Consider the following 20,844-nt stretch of genomic DNA (forward strand, 5'->3'; position numbering starts at 1 on the left):
GAGAACTCCTCACCAAAGCAACCATTATTTGTGTGTTAGTGTATGTGGTTGAAGGTCAACAGGTCACTTGACCATGAAAATGCCAAGTTTGTGATCACAAGCAAGATTCCTAACCAATTTCTATTCTCTGATGGAACCCAGGATTTACCGGCCTGAGTAACTCAGAATGACAGCAGTTAAGACTGCCCTCACTCTCCAACGCTGGCAACCCAACACCCATTCTCCCCCCCCCCACCCCTGGCCCGCACCTTCCCATTTCTCAGCCCCCAACTATGCAGATGGAGACATTTCTGTTCAATTGACATTTTTTAAAAAAAGACCTCGACCAGATTGGCGTGTTATTGTTTCCTTTGTGCAAAACATACTGCAAAGTGGATCACATTTTGCCATTTAGAGGATGAATTATTCTTGACAGTGCCTGGCTACTGCTAGGTCCAATGTTGCTGCTGACTTATACTGTGTTGAGATGTGTACATTAATGCATTCATCCGATATAAAACAACGTGATACAGATTACTTTCTTTTTGTTTATTCAAAAACACTATTAGTACAAATTTTTTTATGTCATTGTCTTTACAAGATGCATTTTTGAACAAGACAAATTAGAAAACACTTTAAGCTATCGAAAAAAAGAACCCAAAACTGGAAATAGCAAGCTCTTGTGTAAAATACAATTTGAACCTGACAGACCAAACAAATTCCTGGTAACCATCTGCAGTTTGAAGCAACACATTTTCTTCAACTATTTGTACAATTACCTTATTATAACGTGAAAACAATGATTTGTACTTTATATCTTGCTGTTGCGGATTTCACTTGAATCAAGTCAAAATTAGTCACACCGCTAGCGCCCCGGAACACCGTCGAGATCTCCATTTGGCAATACTTTACGCATAACATGAGTCCAGAAAGCTTTATTTTTAAAAATGACAATGGAGAGCAGCTTGACCAACATCCATGGGCCAAAGAACAAGAAATGAAGATGTATATATCTTCAGATGTCCATCTCCTCAACGACTAAAACGTTAAAACTACCCAAGTGACAAGTGCCATGAAACTCCAGACCCGTTAGCATTTCATTCTAAACTTGTCATTTCTGACTAACCCGTGGCAACAAGGCTGCCTCTGTCCAATCTTAGAACCAGCTTTCGAGCATACACTTGAACATCCCAATTAGTAATGTAATCTTGCATTCTTTGATAAGTGGAAATGCAGACTTTAAACAGATTTGGAGATCTTTTGCATCTCGGGCCAAAGTTCAGCAAAGCAACCATGATGGGATTGCTGTGAAACCTTCTCACATCTCCATCACTGATCCTTTCTGTGGAGTCCGATCCCATTCAGGTCAGGCTTAAATTGACAATGGTGCTCTCTGTTGCTACTGCTGTATTGCACACTTCCCCATGCCCCTCTTTTGAAGTCATGTTTATAATACTGACATATTTATGAAGTCATGCAGGCACATAAAAGGGCAGACTTCACCTGTATTTGTCAGCAACGTGTGATATCTAATTACAAGGTGGCAAACTCCACCCTCCCCTGTACCCCTCTGTGCTGTTTTCTGAGTCTGGTACCCCAGAAATCAGTTTGGTCGACCCTAATAATATATTTTCTTGATGTAAAGTAAGTTCAAATAGTTAAATACAACCTGATATCTTAAGCAGATCAACTGCACGGCTTTAACTTTAAAACCAAACTATAAAAATAATTTGCAAAGAACAGTGAAAAAATTGCTTCATTATAAATGCCAGAAATCACAAAACTTAATCACAAAACCTGCCAAATTACTTCCTACTCACACTGAGCTTCAACATTGTGACATAGCATCTTTGCTCCATTTTAAAATGTGAATACTGCTGAAATAAAACATCTTGAAGTAGTTTTCACATTTTGCTTTTCCACACAACTGATAAAATATATATATATATAAAAAAAATCTGTGAATTTTTCAAAAAAAGATTTCTGTGCCTTCTTTTGGAGTTACTCATGTAACCGGAAAGAGCAAAAACATTACAATTGAATTTTAAATTCGGAAACTATTCCTTTAATTGAGATACATTCATACTTACGTTCAAGCAGGTTGCCATTCTTGAACAGTTCTGTATATAGGCAAACCTTTTATTGGAAAGCATCCAGTGATAAACCAAGCTTTGTACATGTAAAAATGAAATTAATGGTGATACTTCCGAATTTCTCTTACAAACACAAATAGTTAGTACCTATACGTCACACATCGCAAACTTTCTTCACGCAATTTCACCACTTGTTATAGGTCCATTGATAGGGTTTCCTGCTGGTTGTTTGTCATTGCTGCTGCCAGACTTTGCTTCATCATCCCCTGAGGATACTTCCTTGTTCTTAGCAGAGTCAGAAGCAGTACTTTGCTGAGATCTGTTCTCTGGATTGGTTTCAGAGATTATATCTACAGTGGTCTCTGATGGACCATTATCAGATATTAATGTCCCGTTCTGTACTGGATAAGTGCTGGAAATTATATCATAGAGAAACTGGTACTGCTCCTGTCAAAGAAGACCAAAACAAATATACAGTTATCGTTCTCTTCCAATCTCAAGTTCTTCCAGAATCTTTGCACCGCACCTAGCGCCATTTTCTGGCCAACAGTCCTTAACCTTCTCCTAGTCCCATTCCGATGGTGCTGGTACTGGAACTTCTATGCAATTTCCTCCTCTCTCCTAACTTTTCAGCTTGACGAAGTAACTCACTTTCACGCTGTCCACATTTTTTGCTGGATATTTGTTTTTTGGGACTTGCTATGAAGGGAAGGCTAGGGGAGAACCTGCGCCTTGACTTGCAGTTGCACAGCTTCCCCCTCCAGCCCCAAATTACCGCTTGTAAACTTGATTATTTTGAAGTGAATTGTCATCGTGACAAAAAGAGACTCAGATAAATGCTGCGGCACTTGGTCTAGCCACCGAATAAGATTCTTGCAAAAGTGAAAGGGATGTGCACAATTGAAGATAAAAAGTAGAATTGGGAGGCATCAGCAAATGATCAAATAGCATTTCAAGCCAATTGCAACCTTTGCCAAGGCTGAAGTGGGAAGTTGAAGCAGTGACACACCAAAATGGACTGAAAGGAATCCCAAGGTGCAGACGTGAAACTGCAGGCAAGTGGTGATGCGACTGACGCCGCGTTTGGTGACTGCTGAAATGGAGGCAGTGCTGGACAAGTGTGCAAGGAGTGAGTCTCTTTGACACTTACAACTCCACAGCATGCCAAATTGAGAAGGAGTCAGGCTTTAGATTACAAGCAATCAGCACTATTACTGGCTTTGCGGCAGATGGCACAGCACTTTGGAGACTCCGAACCTTGTGAAGGTGGTCCGACGAGTCTCTGAGCCTGGAAAAAGATAGTTTTCGGAAGGGAAGGTGGACCCAATGTGGCAAGGAGCCAGGTCATCTGCAGTTCAATTCTGTTTCTCATCAACCATTTCTGGGACTTCATACCTGCTTGTGGAATGTATTATTCTTGGGAAATATTGTTAAGTGTGGGACCCGCATGTCCATAAAGTGGGCTATTTCAGTGAATAACTAATACTGTGAGACACTGCCACCTTGACTTTCTGAACCTCCAGCATCTTACGGTCCTCTTGGAAATCATTCATGATGCGAACATTTGCTGCTTACATTGTTCAATATAGAAACTTGAATAATAGAGAAACGTGAGCTCTGGATCGGAGGGTGGCTGACAGAGAGGGATTACCATGATGTGGCGATGCTGGCGTTGGACTAGGGTGAGCACAGTAAGAGGCCTTACAACACCAGGTTAAAGTCCAACAGGTTTGTTTGGAATCACTAGCATTCGGAGTGCAGCTCCTTCCCCAGGTGAGTCTCACTTGATGAATGAGCTGCGCTCCGAAAGCTAGTGATTCCAAACAAGCCTGTTGGACTTTAACCTGGTGTTGTTAGACTTCTTACGGATTAAACAAAGGAATAGTGAGTTAGTGAATTGACCACTACTTACAAAAGATAGAAGCATTCCTGTCCTCTGCTTGCGCAGTGCTTTGACTGTCTGGAGAACATCTATTAAATTTTCAGTATTTGCACTGTCAAGAAGGTTCCAGAGAGCACAGAATACTCCTGTCTGCTTGGATCCATCTCTGAAAGACATGAGGGTTTTAAAATGTAAGAAAATCAGAAGTTGTGTGGCATGCAAGAATAGCATTGAGTGTGAAAATCAACTTTGGTGGTTTTGGTGGGGGCACAAATGGGCTGTGTTGGATTGGCCACACCCTGGTTTTCCTTCCCATTGACGTCATGATAAAGGGAAGCCAATCCACTACCACCCTTTGTGCCATGCTTTTGTCTTGGGCATCACACAAAGCATTCAACATTCTATTATCCTATATTAAGGAAGGAAAGTTTAATCGGCATAATTACAGAACTGTTAGACTGCAGGGGAGGCTATTTGGTCCATTTTGTCTGCACCGGCTCTTTGAATGAATAAGTCACTTGGTACCTGAGGCACGATCAATTTGACTAAAGACGAAAGTTGAATCCAAACTGAGGCTTTATTGGTATCAGATGTGTGGCCTCCCACAGCAGCTGGCGAAATGGCTGCGAGCTGGAGGACACGCATATTTATACCCCGCCTCCTGGGCGGAGCCAGCAGGCAGGGGCCACAGGCGAACCTGTTGTCAGGTTCTACCTTACATCTTCTAATATAAGTACAACAGTGGTTTACCACAGTACCATCCCCCTGCTTTCCTCCTGTAGCCCTGCACAATCTTCCTTTTCAGATAATAATAATTGTTTATTAGAACATAGAACATTACAGCGCAGTATAGGCCCTCCAGTCTAATTCCCTTTTGAATGCCTCAATTGAACATGCCACCACCACACTGTCAGGCAATCCATTCCAAACCTTAATCACTCGTTATGTAAAACAGTTTCTCCTCATATCATTTTTGCTTCTTTTACTAATCACTTTAAATCCATGCCCTCTCATTCTTGATCCTTTCACAAGTGGGATCAGTTTTTCCTCATCTAATTGATCCAGATTCCTCATGATTTTGAATACCTCCATTAAATCTCCTCTTAAGTTTTCTTTCATTTAGGAAAGCAGTCCTAACTTCTCCAATCTATCTTCATAACTGAAGTTCCTCATCACTAGAACCATTCTTGGGAATCTTTTCTGCATCCTCTATAATGCCTTCACATCCTACCTACAGTGTGGCACCCAGAACTGGATGCATTACTCTAGCTGAGGTCAAATGAGTGACTGAATTAATTCAGCATAACCTCCTTCCTATTGTACTCTATGCTCCTATTAACAAAGGTCAGGATACTTTATCATAGAATCCCTACAAATGAAGGAGGCCATTTGGCCCATCGAGTCTGCACCAACCAAAAGAGCTCCCTATCTAGGCCCACGCCCCCACTCTCATCCCAGAAACCCAGTCAGCCCACCTAACCTTTTGGACTCAAAGGCCCAATTTATCATGGCCAATCTACCGAACCTGCAAATCTTTGGACTGAGGAAGGAAACCGGAGCACCCGAAGGAAACCCACGCAGACATGGGGAGAAAATACAAACTCCAGGCAGACAGTGATCCAAGGCTGGAATCGAACCCGGGCAGCTGGCACTGAGAGACAGCAGTGCTAACCACTGTGCCACCTTGTCGCCCTTTTACGCTTTGGTGACTGCTCTCTCAAACTGTTCTGTGACCTCAGTAATTTAAGCACATATACAACTGGTCCCTCTGTTCCTGCACCTCCTTTAGAGTTGTGCCCTTTGTTGTATATTGTCTCTTCATGTCCTTCCTGCCAAAATGAATCGCTTCACATCTTTTTGCATTGAATGCAATCTGCCACCACTCGGCCATTCCACCAACTTGTCAATGAGGGCTCTGAAGAAGAGTCATACGTATTTGAAACGTTAGCGCTGTTTCACTCGCCGCAGGTACTGCCGTACCCACTGACTTTTTCCAGCATTTTCTGTTTTTATTTATTATAGTCTACGTCCCATTGAAGTTCTTCACTATCCTCCTCACGGTTCACAGTGCTTCCAAGTTCTGTATCGTTACTAACGGAATGACAGCTGACAGTTTTCTCAGGTGGCTCCCGTACCCCATTGTATCTTTGTCAGAAAGCCTGGAGAGACTGCAATCCGGCAACATTTCTAGTCGTTACGTGTGTAGGCATTTCCTCCTCACTGTTTGGTAATGTTGGGTAATATTCTTTATGCCCATGATACAATTTAATTAACTGACAAGAAAGTTGGTCATGTATGTACTTCTATACAATGCCAAAAGATATTCCTGCCAATCTATAGATTTGAACTGTTGTGAAATTAGCTTGTAGTTCATAAACAGTCAGCTGAGTTACTCATCAAAGTGGGAAGAACCTGTCTCTCAAACTCACGGCATCAGCCTGAAAGGGTATTCCTTTACTCTAGTATCAATAATATTGTACGAGAGAGAAGCAAATCTTGTTACACGATATTTACTAATGGCCTACATTTTACCATAGTGATGAACAAATAGCATCAGCCATTCATTCCATTTATATTTTCCCTCAGAATTTCTTTACACTGCAATGCGCAGGAATGAGAGAACCAGAACAGCACATAGGATCTCAGATCTGTGCTTAGGGCAAGCAATGGCATGACTCCTCAATCAAATGGATTTAAGAATCCTTCATGAGCCATGCAAAGTATAAACTAGGAAGTGTAAATTAGGATAGTTAATTCAATGTCAAATCATGTAGGTAAAGTGTTTAAAGAGATGAAAAAAGATGGTATTCAGTGAGAGATGAAAGAAAAAAAGGGGGAAAAAAGTTTAACATTTATATTTCTTAAAATCTCCAATAACAATTAAAATCTGAAGGATTAGGGGTGGCATGGAGGTGCAGTGGTTAGCACAGCTGCCTCATGGCGCTGAGGACCCGGGTTCGATCCTGGCCCAGGATCACTGTCTGTGTGGAGTTTGCGCATTCCCCCCGTGTCTGCGTGAGTCTCGCTCCCACAACCCAAAGATGTGCAGGTTAGGTGGATTGGCCACGCTAAATTGCCCCTTAATTAGAAATAAAATAATTGGATACTCTAAATTTATTTTAAAAATCTGAAGGAATGATCCAATCATGGGGGGAGATAGCACAGTGGTTAGCAGTTGCTTTGCCGCTCCAGGGTTCCATGTTCGATTCCCAGCTTGGGTCACTGTCTGTGCGGAGTTTGCACTTTCTTCCCGTGTGTGCGTGCGTTTCCTCCGGGTGCTCCGGTTTCCTCTCACAGTCCAAAGATGTGCAGGTTAGGTGGACTGGCCATGCTAAATTGCCCTTAGTGTCCAAAAAGGTTGGGTGGGGTTACTGGGTTACAGGGATAGGGTGGAGGTGTGGGCTTAGGTAGGGTACTCTTTCCAAGTGCAGACGTGCTGGGCTGAATGGCCTCCATCTGCACTGTAAATTCTATGATTACTATGAATCATGGGAAAGTAAATTTGCAGTGCTTGAGAGTTTTGTGGCAGTAATTAAGACTTACTGTACCATCAAAGTTTCACTTATAATTGAATGGACAAGCCTTGACTATTACTGATGTATTTAGTGGATGTCTGATGGGTGTTACAACACCCTTAGCTATTGCACGGTCAATTCCAACCCCTCTTGACCTGGAGTCGCAACACAATTAAAATTAGCTATTAATTTGTACAAAATACCCAAAGTCTTTGGCTGCCTAATAACTATAGTCACCAGGTTTGTAAATTCAAACACACTTAATTTTTATTAATATTTAATTATTTAGTAATTATTATTAAATATGTAGCAAATACAACTGGTTAACTATTATCTAATGCCTAACCCTCCCTTCTTTAACTTGCCCCACCCTCGACACACAAACAAGACAGACAAACACAAAGGTGAAAAAGGGGTGTAAAAAATAATATAAAAGGAAAAGGATAAAAGTCTCTCTTTCTGATTTACATCTTCCAGTTAGATACTTTTAGTCTCGGCCTTCAATTGGGTGATATAGCTTTCAGTCTGTAATGGTTTTCACTATAGATTCATCAGGATCGCAAGACTTCTCTGCTGTCTCAGAAACAGCAAACAGGAAAACCTTTTTCGGAGAAAGAGGGAAAGCAACTCACAGCTTCTTCTCTCAGCGTCCAAGAATGCTCTCTCTGGGTTCTCTGAAAACTCCCACCTGGCTTAACCAAATCACTGCCTGTTACTGGGCAGAATATGGTCTCGGGCCAATCCATTAATCACCAGCCAACCAAGGAACTGAATACCTCTGACCCTTCGGGTGCCAGAAAGTCTAGGTTTTTCTGTTCCAAATCTAAATCCTCATAGCACAGTGTACTATTTTGCAACTTTTGAGTTCCTCACTTCCTCTGTTCGATTGAAAGGTATGTCACTAATAAAGATCCATGGATCAAAAACGATACCGACAAAATAAACAAATTGGGAAATAAAGGAATCGACAAGAAGTGCCCTTACATGGGAAAGTAGTGCAATTTTACGTTCTTCATGTGTTTCAATGTTAAGTCTCTCAGCAAGATGCTATTAGGCCAAAGCTTCTGGAGAAGCAGAGCATCTCTGATAGCAACTTTGGGTTCCGCATTTAACTTTTATTATATGACTACAATTTAAATTCTATGAAACTCAAACCTAATTCACCTTTCTTATCTAGAAATGAGGTATAACACTCAAAAATGTGAAACGTAGGCATTTGTTGTGAATCTTAATCAAGGAAAGCATTAACACACTAATACAAGCAAATATTACCTGCAGTGTACAATCAGAGGTGGTGTTATATCTTCAGCAACTTTGAGTGGTGATAGTTTTTCCTTGATGGTCGTTATCATATTGACTAAGTTATCAGGATCTTCTGGAAGCTCCGATTCAGACCAACTGTGAAAATGATACTGGTACACTTTCCGAGTTTCTTTTCTCTGAGAAATGAAGCAGTTATGTCAGTTGTCAATTTTTGACTAATTTCATAAACACTTCCCATTCACTAAATTGATGGCAAATTAATTACATTAAAAGGAAGTTTCCAGTCACTGCAAAGCTAATCAAATGCTAGGATGGATCTGGTAGGTATTACATTGGAGGTTGAAATTCTAAAGTCGTGTCACTTACTGGTGAAACTGTACTCAGGGTATATGTGCTTAATTTTGGAAACCCTTTCTTCAGAAGGGCAAGGATGTATTGGAGAAGGTTCAGACAAGAAAGGAAATTGTTCTAGGCCCAAAGGTTACGAGAAGAAACTCATTTAATTTAAGTTGTTTCATATGATAAAAGAAGTTGGAAGGGGGATATGATATGATTTTCGAATGAACAAGCCCCTTCAGCCTGTTCCAATACTTTCGGCAGATTTTTAAAAATGTACAAAGCCATTACCAGTCTGAGGTATTCTCCATGCATAATTTTGCTCAGGAGATTAAGTGGAGGTAGAGCTCAAGATTGAGTTTGGTTATAAGGGATCTAATTTGTCCCTTTCTCGTTCATTCTTCTAAAATTCTTTTGACATTATTAATGAGTTAGTCTATAAGAGTGTCTAAAAGCCATTAATCACCATGCTCTGATAATTTATTTATTTCCTAATTCCCAAACATATCATTTCCCAGTTATGGTTCTATCCCATATGAGCAATTTTATATCCTCATTTTTCTAGATTTTGGGGCCTCAGTATGAAATCTTAATGATGCTCACAATAAGTGTGTGGGCAGAAATTCCCAAATGTGTGCATTTTGGACAACCTTGCGACTTGAAGCATAATCTTTCACAAACATGGGTTAATTTACTGAGAATAAGATCCTAAAGATTGGGCAGACAGCAGCAGGTGTGTGTGTGTGTGTGTGTGTGGGGGGGGGGGGGGGGGGCGTGGATTGTGAGTGTGTTTGAGAGAGAGTGAGAGAGAAAATTGGGACCAAACTGAAAGCTACTGGAGACTGCAGAGTAGTTGGAGGCAGCATTGACGAGCAGAGAGGGTTGAAATCAGAAATCATCACCAAACATGCCTTCATATTGGGCCCCGGGGTGGTCAGGCAGGATCTGGTGTGATTCTATGTGACACCCACGATGGCAGGTGACTTTGTAAGATGGATGCTGTAGTGATTGAAAAGTGGGACAGGAAAGTTTGCGAATAAATTGGCATTGTTTTTATGGATGACTGAAGAACTGAAATAATCGCCGATATCTTGGAGCAATTTTTTGTTTCTGCAACGCATTTTGTGCAGTTCGTTTTAACATGCTTGGTCAGATACATTTGGAGGAAAACAAATTTTTGTTTGCATTTTTGAGGGAATTATAGAAAGAGATGCATAAAAGCTTAGCCAGAGAGGACCAAACAAACTGACAAATATTCACAGCAGGTACGAGTCACAATGTTCACCAACTTATTAGAGGAAGACAGAGAGCGTGCAAATTAGAGATAGAGACACAGCTGGATGGATATACCAACATGGAGACAGATCTCAAATTTCATAGAACATAGAACAGTACAGCACAGTACAGGCCCTTCAGCCCACGATGTTGTGCCAACCACTTATCCAAATTTAAGATCAACCTAACCTACACCCCTTCAATTTACTGCTGTCCATGTGCCTGTCCAGGAGTCGCTTAAATGTCCCTAATGACTCTGACTCCATCACATCTGCTGGCAGTGCATTGCACACACCCACCTCTGACATCTCCCCTACACCTTCCTCCAATCACCTTAAAATTATGTCCCCTCTTGACAGCCATTTCCACCCTGGGGAAAAGTCTCTGGCTATCCACTCTATCCATGCCTCTCATTACCTTGTATATTTCTATCAAGTCACTTCTCTGCCTTCTTCGCTCCAGTGAGAAAAGCCATAGCTTCCTCAACCTTTCTTCATAAGACATGCCCTCCAGTCCAGGTAGCATCTTGGTAACTCTCCTCTGTACCCTCTCCAAAGCATCCACATCCTTCCTATAATAAGGCGACCAGAACTGGACACAATATTCCAAGTGTGGTCTGACTAGAGTTTTATAAAGCTGCCGCAAAACCTCACGGCTCTTAAACTCAATCCCCCTGTTAATGAAAGCCAACACACCATACGCCTTCTTAACAACCTATCAACCTGGGTGGCAACTTTGAGGGATCTATGTACGAGGACCCCAAGATCCCTCTGTTCCTCCACACTTCCAAGAATACTGCCTTTAACCCTGTATTCAGCATTCAAATTCGACCTTCCAAAATTAATCACTTCACATTTATCAAGGTTGAACTCCATCTGCCACTTCTCAGCCCAGCTCTGCATCCTGTCAATGTCCTGTTGTAACCTGCAACAACCCTCAACACTATCTAAAACTCCACCAACCTTCGTGTCATTGGCAAACTTACTAACCCAACCTTCCACTTCCTCATTCAAGTCATTTATAAAAAACACAAAGAGCAGAGGTCCCAGAACAGATCCTTGTGGGACACCACGGTCACCGACCTCCAGACGGTATACTTTCCATCCACTACCACTCGCTGTCTCCTTTCGGCTAGCCAATTCTGTATCCAGACAGCCAAATTTCCCTGTTTCCCATACCCCTAACTTTCTGAATGAGTCTACCATGGGGAACCTTATCAAATGCCTTACTGAAATCCATATACACCACATCCACTGCCCGACCTTCATCAACGTGTCTCGTCACATCCTCAATTGATTCAATGAGGCTTGTGCTGCATGACCTGCCCCTCACAAAGCCAGGCTGTCTATCTTTAATCAAACTATGTTTTTCTAAATAATCATAAATCCTATCTCTCCGAATCCTTTCCAATATTTTGCTCACCACAGACGTAAGACTGATGGGTCTGTAATTCCCAGGGATTTCCCTATTCCCTTTCTTGAATAGGGGAACAACAGTCGCCTCCCTCCAATCATCCGGTACTACTCCAGTGGAGAGTGAGGACGCAAAGATCATCGCCAACTGCGCAGCAATCTCCTCCCTCGCTTCCCGTAGTAACCTTGGGTATATCCTGTCAGGCCCAGGGGACTTATCTATTCTGATGCTTTTCAAGATTTCCAGCACATCCTTCTTCTTAATATCAACCTGTTCGAGTCTATTAACCTGGTTCACATTGTTCTCATGAGCAACAAGGTCCCTCTCTCTAGTGAATACTGAAGCTACGTATTCATTTAGGGCTTCCCCCATCTCTTCAGACTATAGGCACAAGTTCCCTCCACTATCCCTGATCGGCCTACTCTCACTTTGATCATCCTCTTATTTCTCATCTAAGTGTAGAACGCGTTGGGTTTTTCCCTATTCCTTCCCACCAGGGCTTTTTCATGCCCCCTTCTAGCTCTCGTCAGTCCATTTTTGAGTTCCTTCCTGGCTACCTTGTAACCCTCTAGAGCCAAGTCAGATCCTTGCTTCCTCAACCTTACGTAAGCTTCCTTCTTCCTCTTGACTAAAAGCTCCACTTTTCTTGTCATTCAAGGCTCCTTCACCTTATCATTCCTTCCTCGTCTCAGTGGGACAAAACTATTCAGCACTCGCAGCAAGTGCACCTTAAACAATCCCCACATTACTGTTGTGCACTTCCCCAAGAACAATTGTTCCCACTTTATGCTCTTCAACTCCTGTCTAATAGCAGTATAATTTCCCCTCCCCCAATTAAATACCTTCCCATACTGTCTGTTCCTATCCCTCTCCATGACTATGGTAAAGGTCAAGGAGTTGTGGTCACTGTCACCGAAATGCTCTCCCACCGAGACATCCGACACCTGGCTTGGTTCGTTGCCGAGCACCAAGTCAATTTGGCCTCCCCCCTAGTTGGCATATTGAGTCAGGAATCCTTCCTGTACACACATGACAAAATCTGCTCCATCCAAACCATTTGCACTAAGGAGGTTCCAGTCAATATTAAGGAAGTTGAAGTCACCCATGACAACAACTCTGTTACTTCTGCACTCTTCCAAGATCTGCCGCCCAATCTGTTCCTCTATCTCTCTGCTGCTATTGGGGGGTCTATAGAAAACTACCAATAAAGTGACTGCTCCTTTCTTGTTTCTGACTTCCACCCATGCTGACTCAGTAAACAAACCTTCCTCAACTACCTCCTTTTCTGCAGCTGTGGTGCACTCCCTAATTAACAGTGCCACTCCCCCTCCTCTTTTACCTCCCTCCCTATTCTTCTGAAAACATCTAAACCCCGGAACACCAAAGAACCATTCCTGCCCCAGTGAAATCCATGTCTCCGTAATGGCCACAACATCGTAGTTCCAAGTACTGATCCATGCTCTAAGTTCGTCTCCCTTATTCCTGACACTCCTTGCATTGACATTTCCTGACCTTCTAAGTTTCAAATTATCACCTGCACCCCATTATTCCTTGACACTTTGTTACTTTCACATGTTTTCTCCACACGTGAAATGTAACAATTTGCCAAATACATTTTTCCTTTTATTTCAACTTTCTGCTTTCAACTTTTTTAAACCAGCTTTCATTATGGAATGGCCCTTTCTGACAAGAGGTGTTTTAACAATCCTCCCTCTAGATGTTACTTACTTCTTTCATTGGTTTCAAAATTATCAAAAAATATCAGATAAGTGAGTTGCTATTTTGTGTCCATTTAAAATGTTAAATATATGTTATAACAATTCAACTATACATAGATTACATAGAATTTACAGTGCAGAAGGAGGCCATTCGGCCCATCGAGTCTGCACCGGCTCTTGGAAAGAGCACCCTACCGAAAGTCCACACATCCACCCTATCCCATAACCTAGTAACCCCACCTAATCCCCATAACCCAGAAACCCCACCCAACACTGAGGGCAATTTTGGACACTATCGCAATTTAGCATGGCCAATCCACCTAACCCGCAAATCTTTGGACTGTGGGAGGAAACCGGAGCACCCAGAGGAAACCCACGCACACACGGGGAGAATGTGCAGACTCCGCACAGTAACGGTTTACTGAATGTTGGACTGGAGAGAGATCTCTGTAAGCAGTCTGCAACAGTCCAACAGAATGAAATTTATTATAAAACGGAGGAAAATTCTGTGAATCTATGGACAGTAATAGCTCCTTTGTCTCAAGATATTATTACAAAAATGTTACCTTTGTATGTCTTATTTCAAACTCGCGAACAATAAATGTTGGTTTGTCAATGCAATCAGCTAATTTAACTTCAATATCATCATAGGTTTTCGTCCCATCGTCCCAATATTGTACACAATCCTAAAAATAAAGTACATTAAGATTAAATTATTAAAATACTGAGGCCTTTGATGGCAATGAAAGAAAACTATTACACTGCTGTGAACGGTATAGATCTCAGCAGCTTGGCTACTTTGTGCACAGTCTGCCGGTTGAACAATATCTCTTCACCATTGCAAATAGCATGATTGTTTCTCAGTTCGGTATACGTTTTCTGCAGAAAATACATATTTCTAGTTAGAAATAATATAAGGTTTTGTCACATCTAGTAAAAGCATTGTGTAAGATGTATTACGGAATATCCATGACCATTCTGGAAATAGCTGAACAAATCTTAAAAGCAGGAATGGCAGAAATTAGGCGTGGGCCTAGTTATGTTGGATCCCAGCCTAATACTGAGGTTCCAGGTGGGCCTTGTGGGGATTGAACTGCCAACCGATGCTTACAAAGCCACCAACATAAGGAATTTATGGGGGGTGGGGGTAGTAGTGAAAGGTGGTGGGGATCGAGAAATCTGCTCCAAAGACACACCTCAAACACTGCCTGCACTCTGCCATCTACTGGCATCAATGGATGGAAAATCCCAGCCAGCAGTTTCTTAACTGTCGCCTCAAAGTTAGAAACAGACAAAGTTAGAAACACTTAATTTGTCGGCTATCAAAACCGCAGTCAAAAAGGGCTGTGAAGATTCATTTTCTTTCAGTGCAAAACAAAGCTGCACCTGACATGCACAAAATAGTGAAGACTATCGGAATGGCCAATTTTTCCTTTCCTGGAATAATGCATGTTCCTTAGACCAGGAATATTCTAGGATTTCTATCACCTGTTACTATAAAATTTGGTATGTATTGAAAGTATTAATTCAATACAAAATTTTTAGACAAACCTTGGTTTGAAGCACTTGTATCAAGACAAGTTAGTTAAGTTTCTCCCATCTCTCACATTTAGGTGTATTAATTAACTATATAATGTATCATTTGGAATGTAAAATGAAACACTTTGCACTGTATAACTGGTTATCTCGATGAGGCTCATCTGCAGGATTATGTTCCTGGCATTTAAAAGGTCATGAAAAAGAGCAGTAGTTCCCACCTTGTCATCTTTTAATTTGCCCAGCACTACGATGATCCTCGCCTTCCTTTGATACACCATCATCCAAAAGTCAGCAATGGTTCCAGGCAGCGGAGTCTGAGTAGCAATCAATGTCTCATCATGCCAATAACCCTGAAAGACAGAATGCAGAAGGCGGCTGTCTTGGGAGTTTCATAAAGGTCTTTTCAATGTCCGAAATGCAAGAGAATTCCCCACACATTCTTCTAGATTTCCATCCTGTGGTTTGTTTTCCTTCAGATTAAACGTAATCAGAATTCTTTCTGCTGTCCTATAATCAGCATTCCCAACTCTCCCCGCATTTCCGAGACAATCCAAATGTCAAGTTTTCTTAATGAACAGATTTCTCGCAGATTCAACTGTAGTTTTACTCGAACTGCTCCTCACATAATAAGCAACAGAGCTTCAATATTCTCAAGCACTTGCCAAGTCAACCCAGGGGACAGGCCATGGAAACGCAAGCACATGCTCAAAAAAGCTTACACCTCAAAAACACGTCTAAATGCAGGGGCCAGAATTTTATGCTCTCCCCGCCCCCGGCAGTTTCTGCAGCGGCGGGGGAGCTTCAGATTGCACTCCGGGAATCTGCCCTTCCTGACCATGTTGTGACTTTATAATGGGGCAGGCAGGGCCTCAGATGAGAAGCCCGCCCTTGTCCCAATTAAGGCCCTTTTCCTTCCCAGCCTCAATCCTGAGGCTGAGGGGGAATCCAAAATTGAACAAACTTCGTCTGTGGGCTGGTTCCCGGCATTTGAATATGGCAGCTGGGCTGTAGTGGCTCCTCTGACCACTGCAGCGCTGTTCCTGGAATGACTGGAGATTGCCGGCCAATTTGATTGGCCCGCCTTCTGCCAGTCAACGTTCCTTATAGTGTGAAGTGGTATTGGGTCTGCTGGAGTCTGCATGGATGATGTATTTTGGGGTCAATCAACTAAATAGAAGAACAGAAATTAACTGAGGGATAAATTAAAAGGGGCTGCTCCTCAAAAAAAATGGTGGCATTTTCTTCCTCTAATTGAAGATAGCTTTGTCCATTAATTTCCTCCCCACTATGCATTGACACTCCACTTCTTCCTCCTCACCTCACAGATCACTCAAGCTCTCCTCACTCCCTAATTCTCAAATTGCCTCTACTACTCCTTCCTTTCCCAGGTCATGTGGGTGTTGTCTTCCCTCTCGTCCCTCATTTCAAGCTGGCACTCTTCTCCTCTCTTCACTGGGAGTATGTTGGCATTCTCCCCTTGGGTTATGCGGACGGTCTTTTCTACTCTTTGATTAGAAAAAGGTTAGGTGGGGTTACTGGGTTACAGTGCTCTTCCCACTCTGAAGTATTGTCTTCCTAATGGTAGTTTACATGCCTCCCATTCACACAAGCGCTATTCTCTCTGTCCTGTTGCTAATTCGATCTTGCCCCAAATACATCCCCTCACCCCGGAGAACCTGTACCTTCTGGTTTCATTTTTAAAAAAATGTTTTTATTAAGAGTTTTTCATTTTATACAATACAAAATAAATCAAACCAAATACAATTTACAAAAAACAAATATGAAACATAACCCCCAAAATCCAAACCCCCTTACCAACCTGACCCCCTTCCCCTCTTTTGTCCCCCTCCCTGATATAGAATGTTTTTTTAAATTGGTTTTTCATTTTTATACATAGCAAGGTCATATAGTGGCACATATATTATAGAGTGATAAATCAATCCTAGTCGTCTGCCCATATTTACTGACTTTTTTTGGTCGGGGGTAGGGGGCACCTCGGCCGGAAGGACCACAGTGTCGGCCCACCTCCCCATAAATAGTTCTGGCTGCTCCGAGGCCCCGAAGACTGCCACTTTTGGGCATGCTCCACCCTCACTCCCACGACCTTGGACATTGCCTCGAGGAAAGCTGTCCAGAACCCAACAAGTCTGGGGCACCCCCTCCTCATTCAGTAAAAAGCCATTCTTTGCATTGCGCTTTAGGTTTTTGCCACCCAATTCTTCCACTCCCCTCGAGTGACCACCCATCCCGGTAACAAAGCCTTTAGGTGGTCTTCTAAAAGAGAAGAATTAACTGCTTGTGGTAATACATACATCTATGTAGGAGGCATTGATATATTTCATGGATTCTTCATCTTCACTCTCATCAGAGGACAAATCAGAGTCACTGTGACTCTCACTGTCTTTGCTTCTGTCGCCTTCCAATTTGATAGTTACTCTGTTGTAATCATCTTTAAAAGAAAACATTTAAAAATCATTCATAATTATCATTTCAGGATTGGTACCAAAACAAACAATGTCTTCTTCTTCAGCATTAGACATGCAATCAATTCTATGGAGCCATTTGTGATGAAAATCTGAACTATTTCATGAGGCACCGAGAGAGAGCGAGCAAGATCAGACTTCATACTCACATGGGATCACTGAAGGAGAACGACTTTTACTTTGATTTTCTCCCCGTCTTCCATTGCTCTGTGATCTCCAATCAGTATAAGGTGGGATCTTCTGCAAGATTCAGATGTGGAATAAAAACCAGACATTGTTACTCACACATTACTGAAGAATATAGAAGAATAACCTTCAACATTCTTCTTTCAAAATATTTAGCACACTGTGAGTCATTGCTTAGAATTCAATTTCTTGCTTATTGTCGTTTGGATTTGGCTTTTATTGCCCTCCTCAACATGTGTGCCCAACAGGTTTTCCTGAATTTTTCCAAATTGAAAACTTTCCTTTGGTTCTTCTATATTAAAAGTGAGGGGTATCTTTGACATTTTTTAGTTATTCATTTGTAGGATGTAGGCATTGCTTGCTCGGCCAGCATTTAATGCTCATCCCTAATTGCCTTTGAGAAGGTAATGATGAGCTGGCGTTTTGAAACGTTGCAGTCCCTTTGGTGTAGGCACTCATGATAAGAAAACACCTGAGGATTTCCAACTCTCCTATCCACACATTTCTGGTATCAGTCTCTTAAATCATCTCTGCACCCTCTGCAGTGTCTCTATATTCCTTTTATAACATGACCAGAACTATACGCTGTACCCTAAGTCTGATCTTACCAAGAGTCAAAATAGGTTTAGCATAACTTCCCTATATTTCAATTATATCTCTCTAGAAACAAAGTCAAATGATTGTTTTTTTTAATGGCTTTACTAGCCTGTGACACAATTTCTATTGATTGGTGTATTTATACTCCAAGGTAACTTTGATCCTCTACCCCAACTAGACTTGCACTTTTCCAGCAGTAAATGATCTCACGGTTTTTACCTCACATTTATCCGAGTTGAATTTAATTCTCCGTCTCAGGACGTGGCAAACCTGGAGAATCAGACGTACGGCCAAAATCATGGTCCGCACCTGGCGCAGATTCGGACACCATGCTCCAGTCCCTCGCTGGTGGCTATAATGAGGTTTGTGGCCCTGTCATTTCCATGCATTTAAATGTGATTAGCTGGTCGGACACAGTATGCTCTGCCCTTTTGAAATGCTCCGCTCCTCTCAGGTGGAAGTCTCACGGGCTTCAAGTATTTACAAATGTGGACTGGATGCCATGACTGCGGAGGGGGAGCGGGAGGCTAAAAAAACACTGAAAAACCATTGAAACCTGTCGAGCTTGCTGGGGGATTGCTGCCCGTGCTGGGAGCGGTAGAGGGTAGTGACTTGTTGCCTGGTCTGTAGACTTGGGGTGTCCACTTCGGGATCGGGATGGCCTGGCTCAGACCACCATTGCTGCATCCTGTCGGTGCTACTTACAGGCTCCTAGTTCCTCATACTTCTGGGTGCTGCCTGTATCCTTTAAATGCTCAAAAGGCCCCTGGTGATCTGGGAGCTCACCCAGGCCACCGAGCTGGACACCTCTTCCCCAACTGTATCATCAAGGGCCAAGCTCAATCAGGAGCCCATCAGGTGTTGGTGCTCCTCAGAGGTATTGCCCCATTGCATAGGAAGCAGAGCTCATCCCAACCAGAGGACACCTGCACCGCAGCCTTATGAACCCTCCCTGATTCTCTAACCCTCTCAGGAAGAGGGCTCACCAGTGACCCACAGCCCTCCTGATCTCTTGGTGAGACTGGCAGCAGTGACTGCCTCTGCCACCACTTCTCAGTCGGTGTTCAGGAGGGCAGGCTGGAGACTACGGCCCACATTGGGGAAGGGGACAATACCAGACAATTCCAGACTCCCACCAACTTCTGGTTGAAAGTTTTCCTCACATCCCCTCTAAACCTCCTGTCCCTTACCTTAAAACTATGCCCTTGGCCATTGATCCCTCCACCAAGAGGAAACGTTTCTTCCTGTCTATTCTATCTGTGTCCATCATACTTTAAAAAAATCTGTATTTTTATTAAGAAATGTTTTTCAGCACAAGACAAAAAACAATAACATATACCATTCCAAAATAACCCCACACATACCTAACCGCTGCCCCAACCTCAACCCCAACCCCCCAACAAACCAGAACTTGACAAAATCAACGCCCCTGCCACTCCCCCCCGCCCCCCCCCCGCCCCACTCAACAACTGACAGTGACTAATTCTTTGAAAAAGGAAATGAAAGGCTGTCACCTTGAGTGGAACCCTTCTACTGACCCCCTCGCGACCATTTCAAGATGAAAAGATTCCATTAGTCTACATACGTTCGCCAGCGACTATTGGAAGGTGGTACGTTCGATCTTGTGGGGCCTAGGCAGCTTGCTAATTCATTAGAAATGGCCTCCCGTAACCTGCAGTCCTACACCCCCGACCACGCGGCACCGTCGTGGGCCCCGCCAGTTGCCGACTCCAGCTCACCGCAAGCCTGCGCCGCGCGGCAGCCAGCCAACTCTGGGGAGCCCAAGTGTTATTTTGTGGTCAAAGCAAACACACCAGGCAGCGCTGCCCGGCGCGGAGCGCGACCTGCAATGGGTGTGGGAAGAAAGAACACTTTGTTTCCATTTGCCAGGCCTGGTCGGTCACCGCTGTTTCCAGGCCCGACATTTCAACACCCCCCACCTGCGACCCCAAGGGGCCACCATTTTCCCCTCCGCAAGCCACGTGCGGCCCGTGGGCATCGCCATCTTCTCCACCACAAGCCACGTGCGGCCCAAGGCGCTACCATCTTTGATGCCGCCTGCCATGTGCGCCCTATGGGCGCCGCCATCTTCGGCGCCATTTTGGACCGCGCCTCATGACCCCTGCTCGCCTGGCCGTTCGCCGCTTACTGCTACCTCCGCCACCACTGATTAGCCCGGGACCTCCCAGCATCTTCCGCAGCTCGCCTCCATTACCCTGGATCAGTCTCGGCCCCGCAACCTCGCGACCGCTATGATGACAGTGAAGACCAACGGGCACGAGGTGACCTGCCTCTTTGTCTCCGGGAGCACAGAAAGTTTCATCCACCCCACTACGGTAAGGCGCGGTACACCCCGTCACCCAGAAAATCTTCCTGGCCTCCGGATCCCATTCCATTGAAATCCGGGGGTACTGTATCGCGACCCTCACCGTCCAACGCTTAGAGTTCAGCAACTTCAGGCTCTAAGTCCTCCCCCACCTCTGCGCTGCCCTGTTGCTCGACCTGGATTTTCAGTGCCATCTCCAAAGCCTGACTTTGAAATTCGGCGGACCCCTGCCCCCCCTC

General features: G+C 43.4%; 1 protein-coding gene across 12 annotated transcripts in view; it reads right to left on the reverse strand.

The window, feature by feature from the left end:
• Positions 1-513: 513 nt before the first annotated feature.
• ptprc (protein tyrosine phosphatase receptor type C) overlaps positions 514-20,844 on the reverse strand; it is a 521,790-nt gene continuing 501,459 nt past the window's right edge. For all 12 annotated transcript variants that reach the window (XM_072511439.1, XM_072511442.1, XM_072511435.1 and 9 more), the window contains 7 exons: positions 17,646-17,736; positions 17,326-17,462; positions 15,232-15,363; positions 14,041-14,160; positions 8,742-8,908; positions 3,985-4,120; positions 514-2,519 (listed from right to left, as the gene is read on the reverse strand). In XM_072511439.1, coding sequence (XP_072367540.1) covers positions 2,247-2,519; positions 3,985-4,120; positions 8,742-8,908; positions 14,041-14,160; positions 15,232-15,363; positions 17,326-17,462; positions 17,646-17,736 — 1,056 coding nt within the window. In that variant the 3' untranslated portion in view covers positions 514-2,246. The remainder of the gene's footprint in view (positions 2,520-3,984; positions 4,121-8,741; positions 8,909-14,040; positions 14,161-15,231; positions 15,364-17,325; positions 17,463-17,645; positions 17,737-20,844) is intronic.

Source organism: Scyliorhinus torazame, chromosome 7, assembly GCF_047496885.1.
Source record: "Scyliorhinus torazame isolate Kashiwa2021f chromosome 7, sScyTor2.1, whole genome shotgun sequence".
Lineage (NCBI taxonomy): Eukaryota > Metazoa > Chordata > Chondrichthyes > Carcharhiniformes > Scyliorhinidae > Scyliorhinus > Scyliorhinus torazame.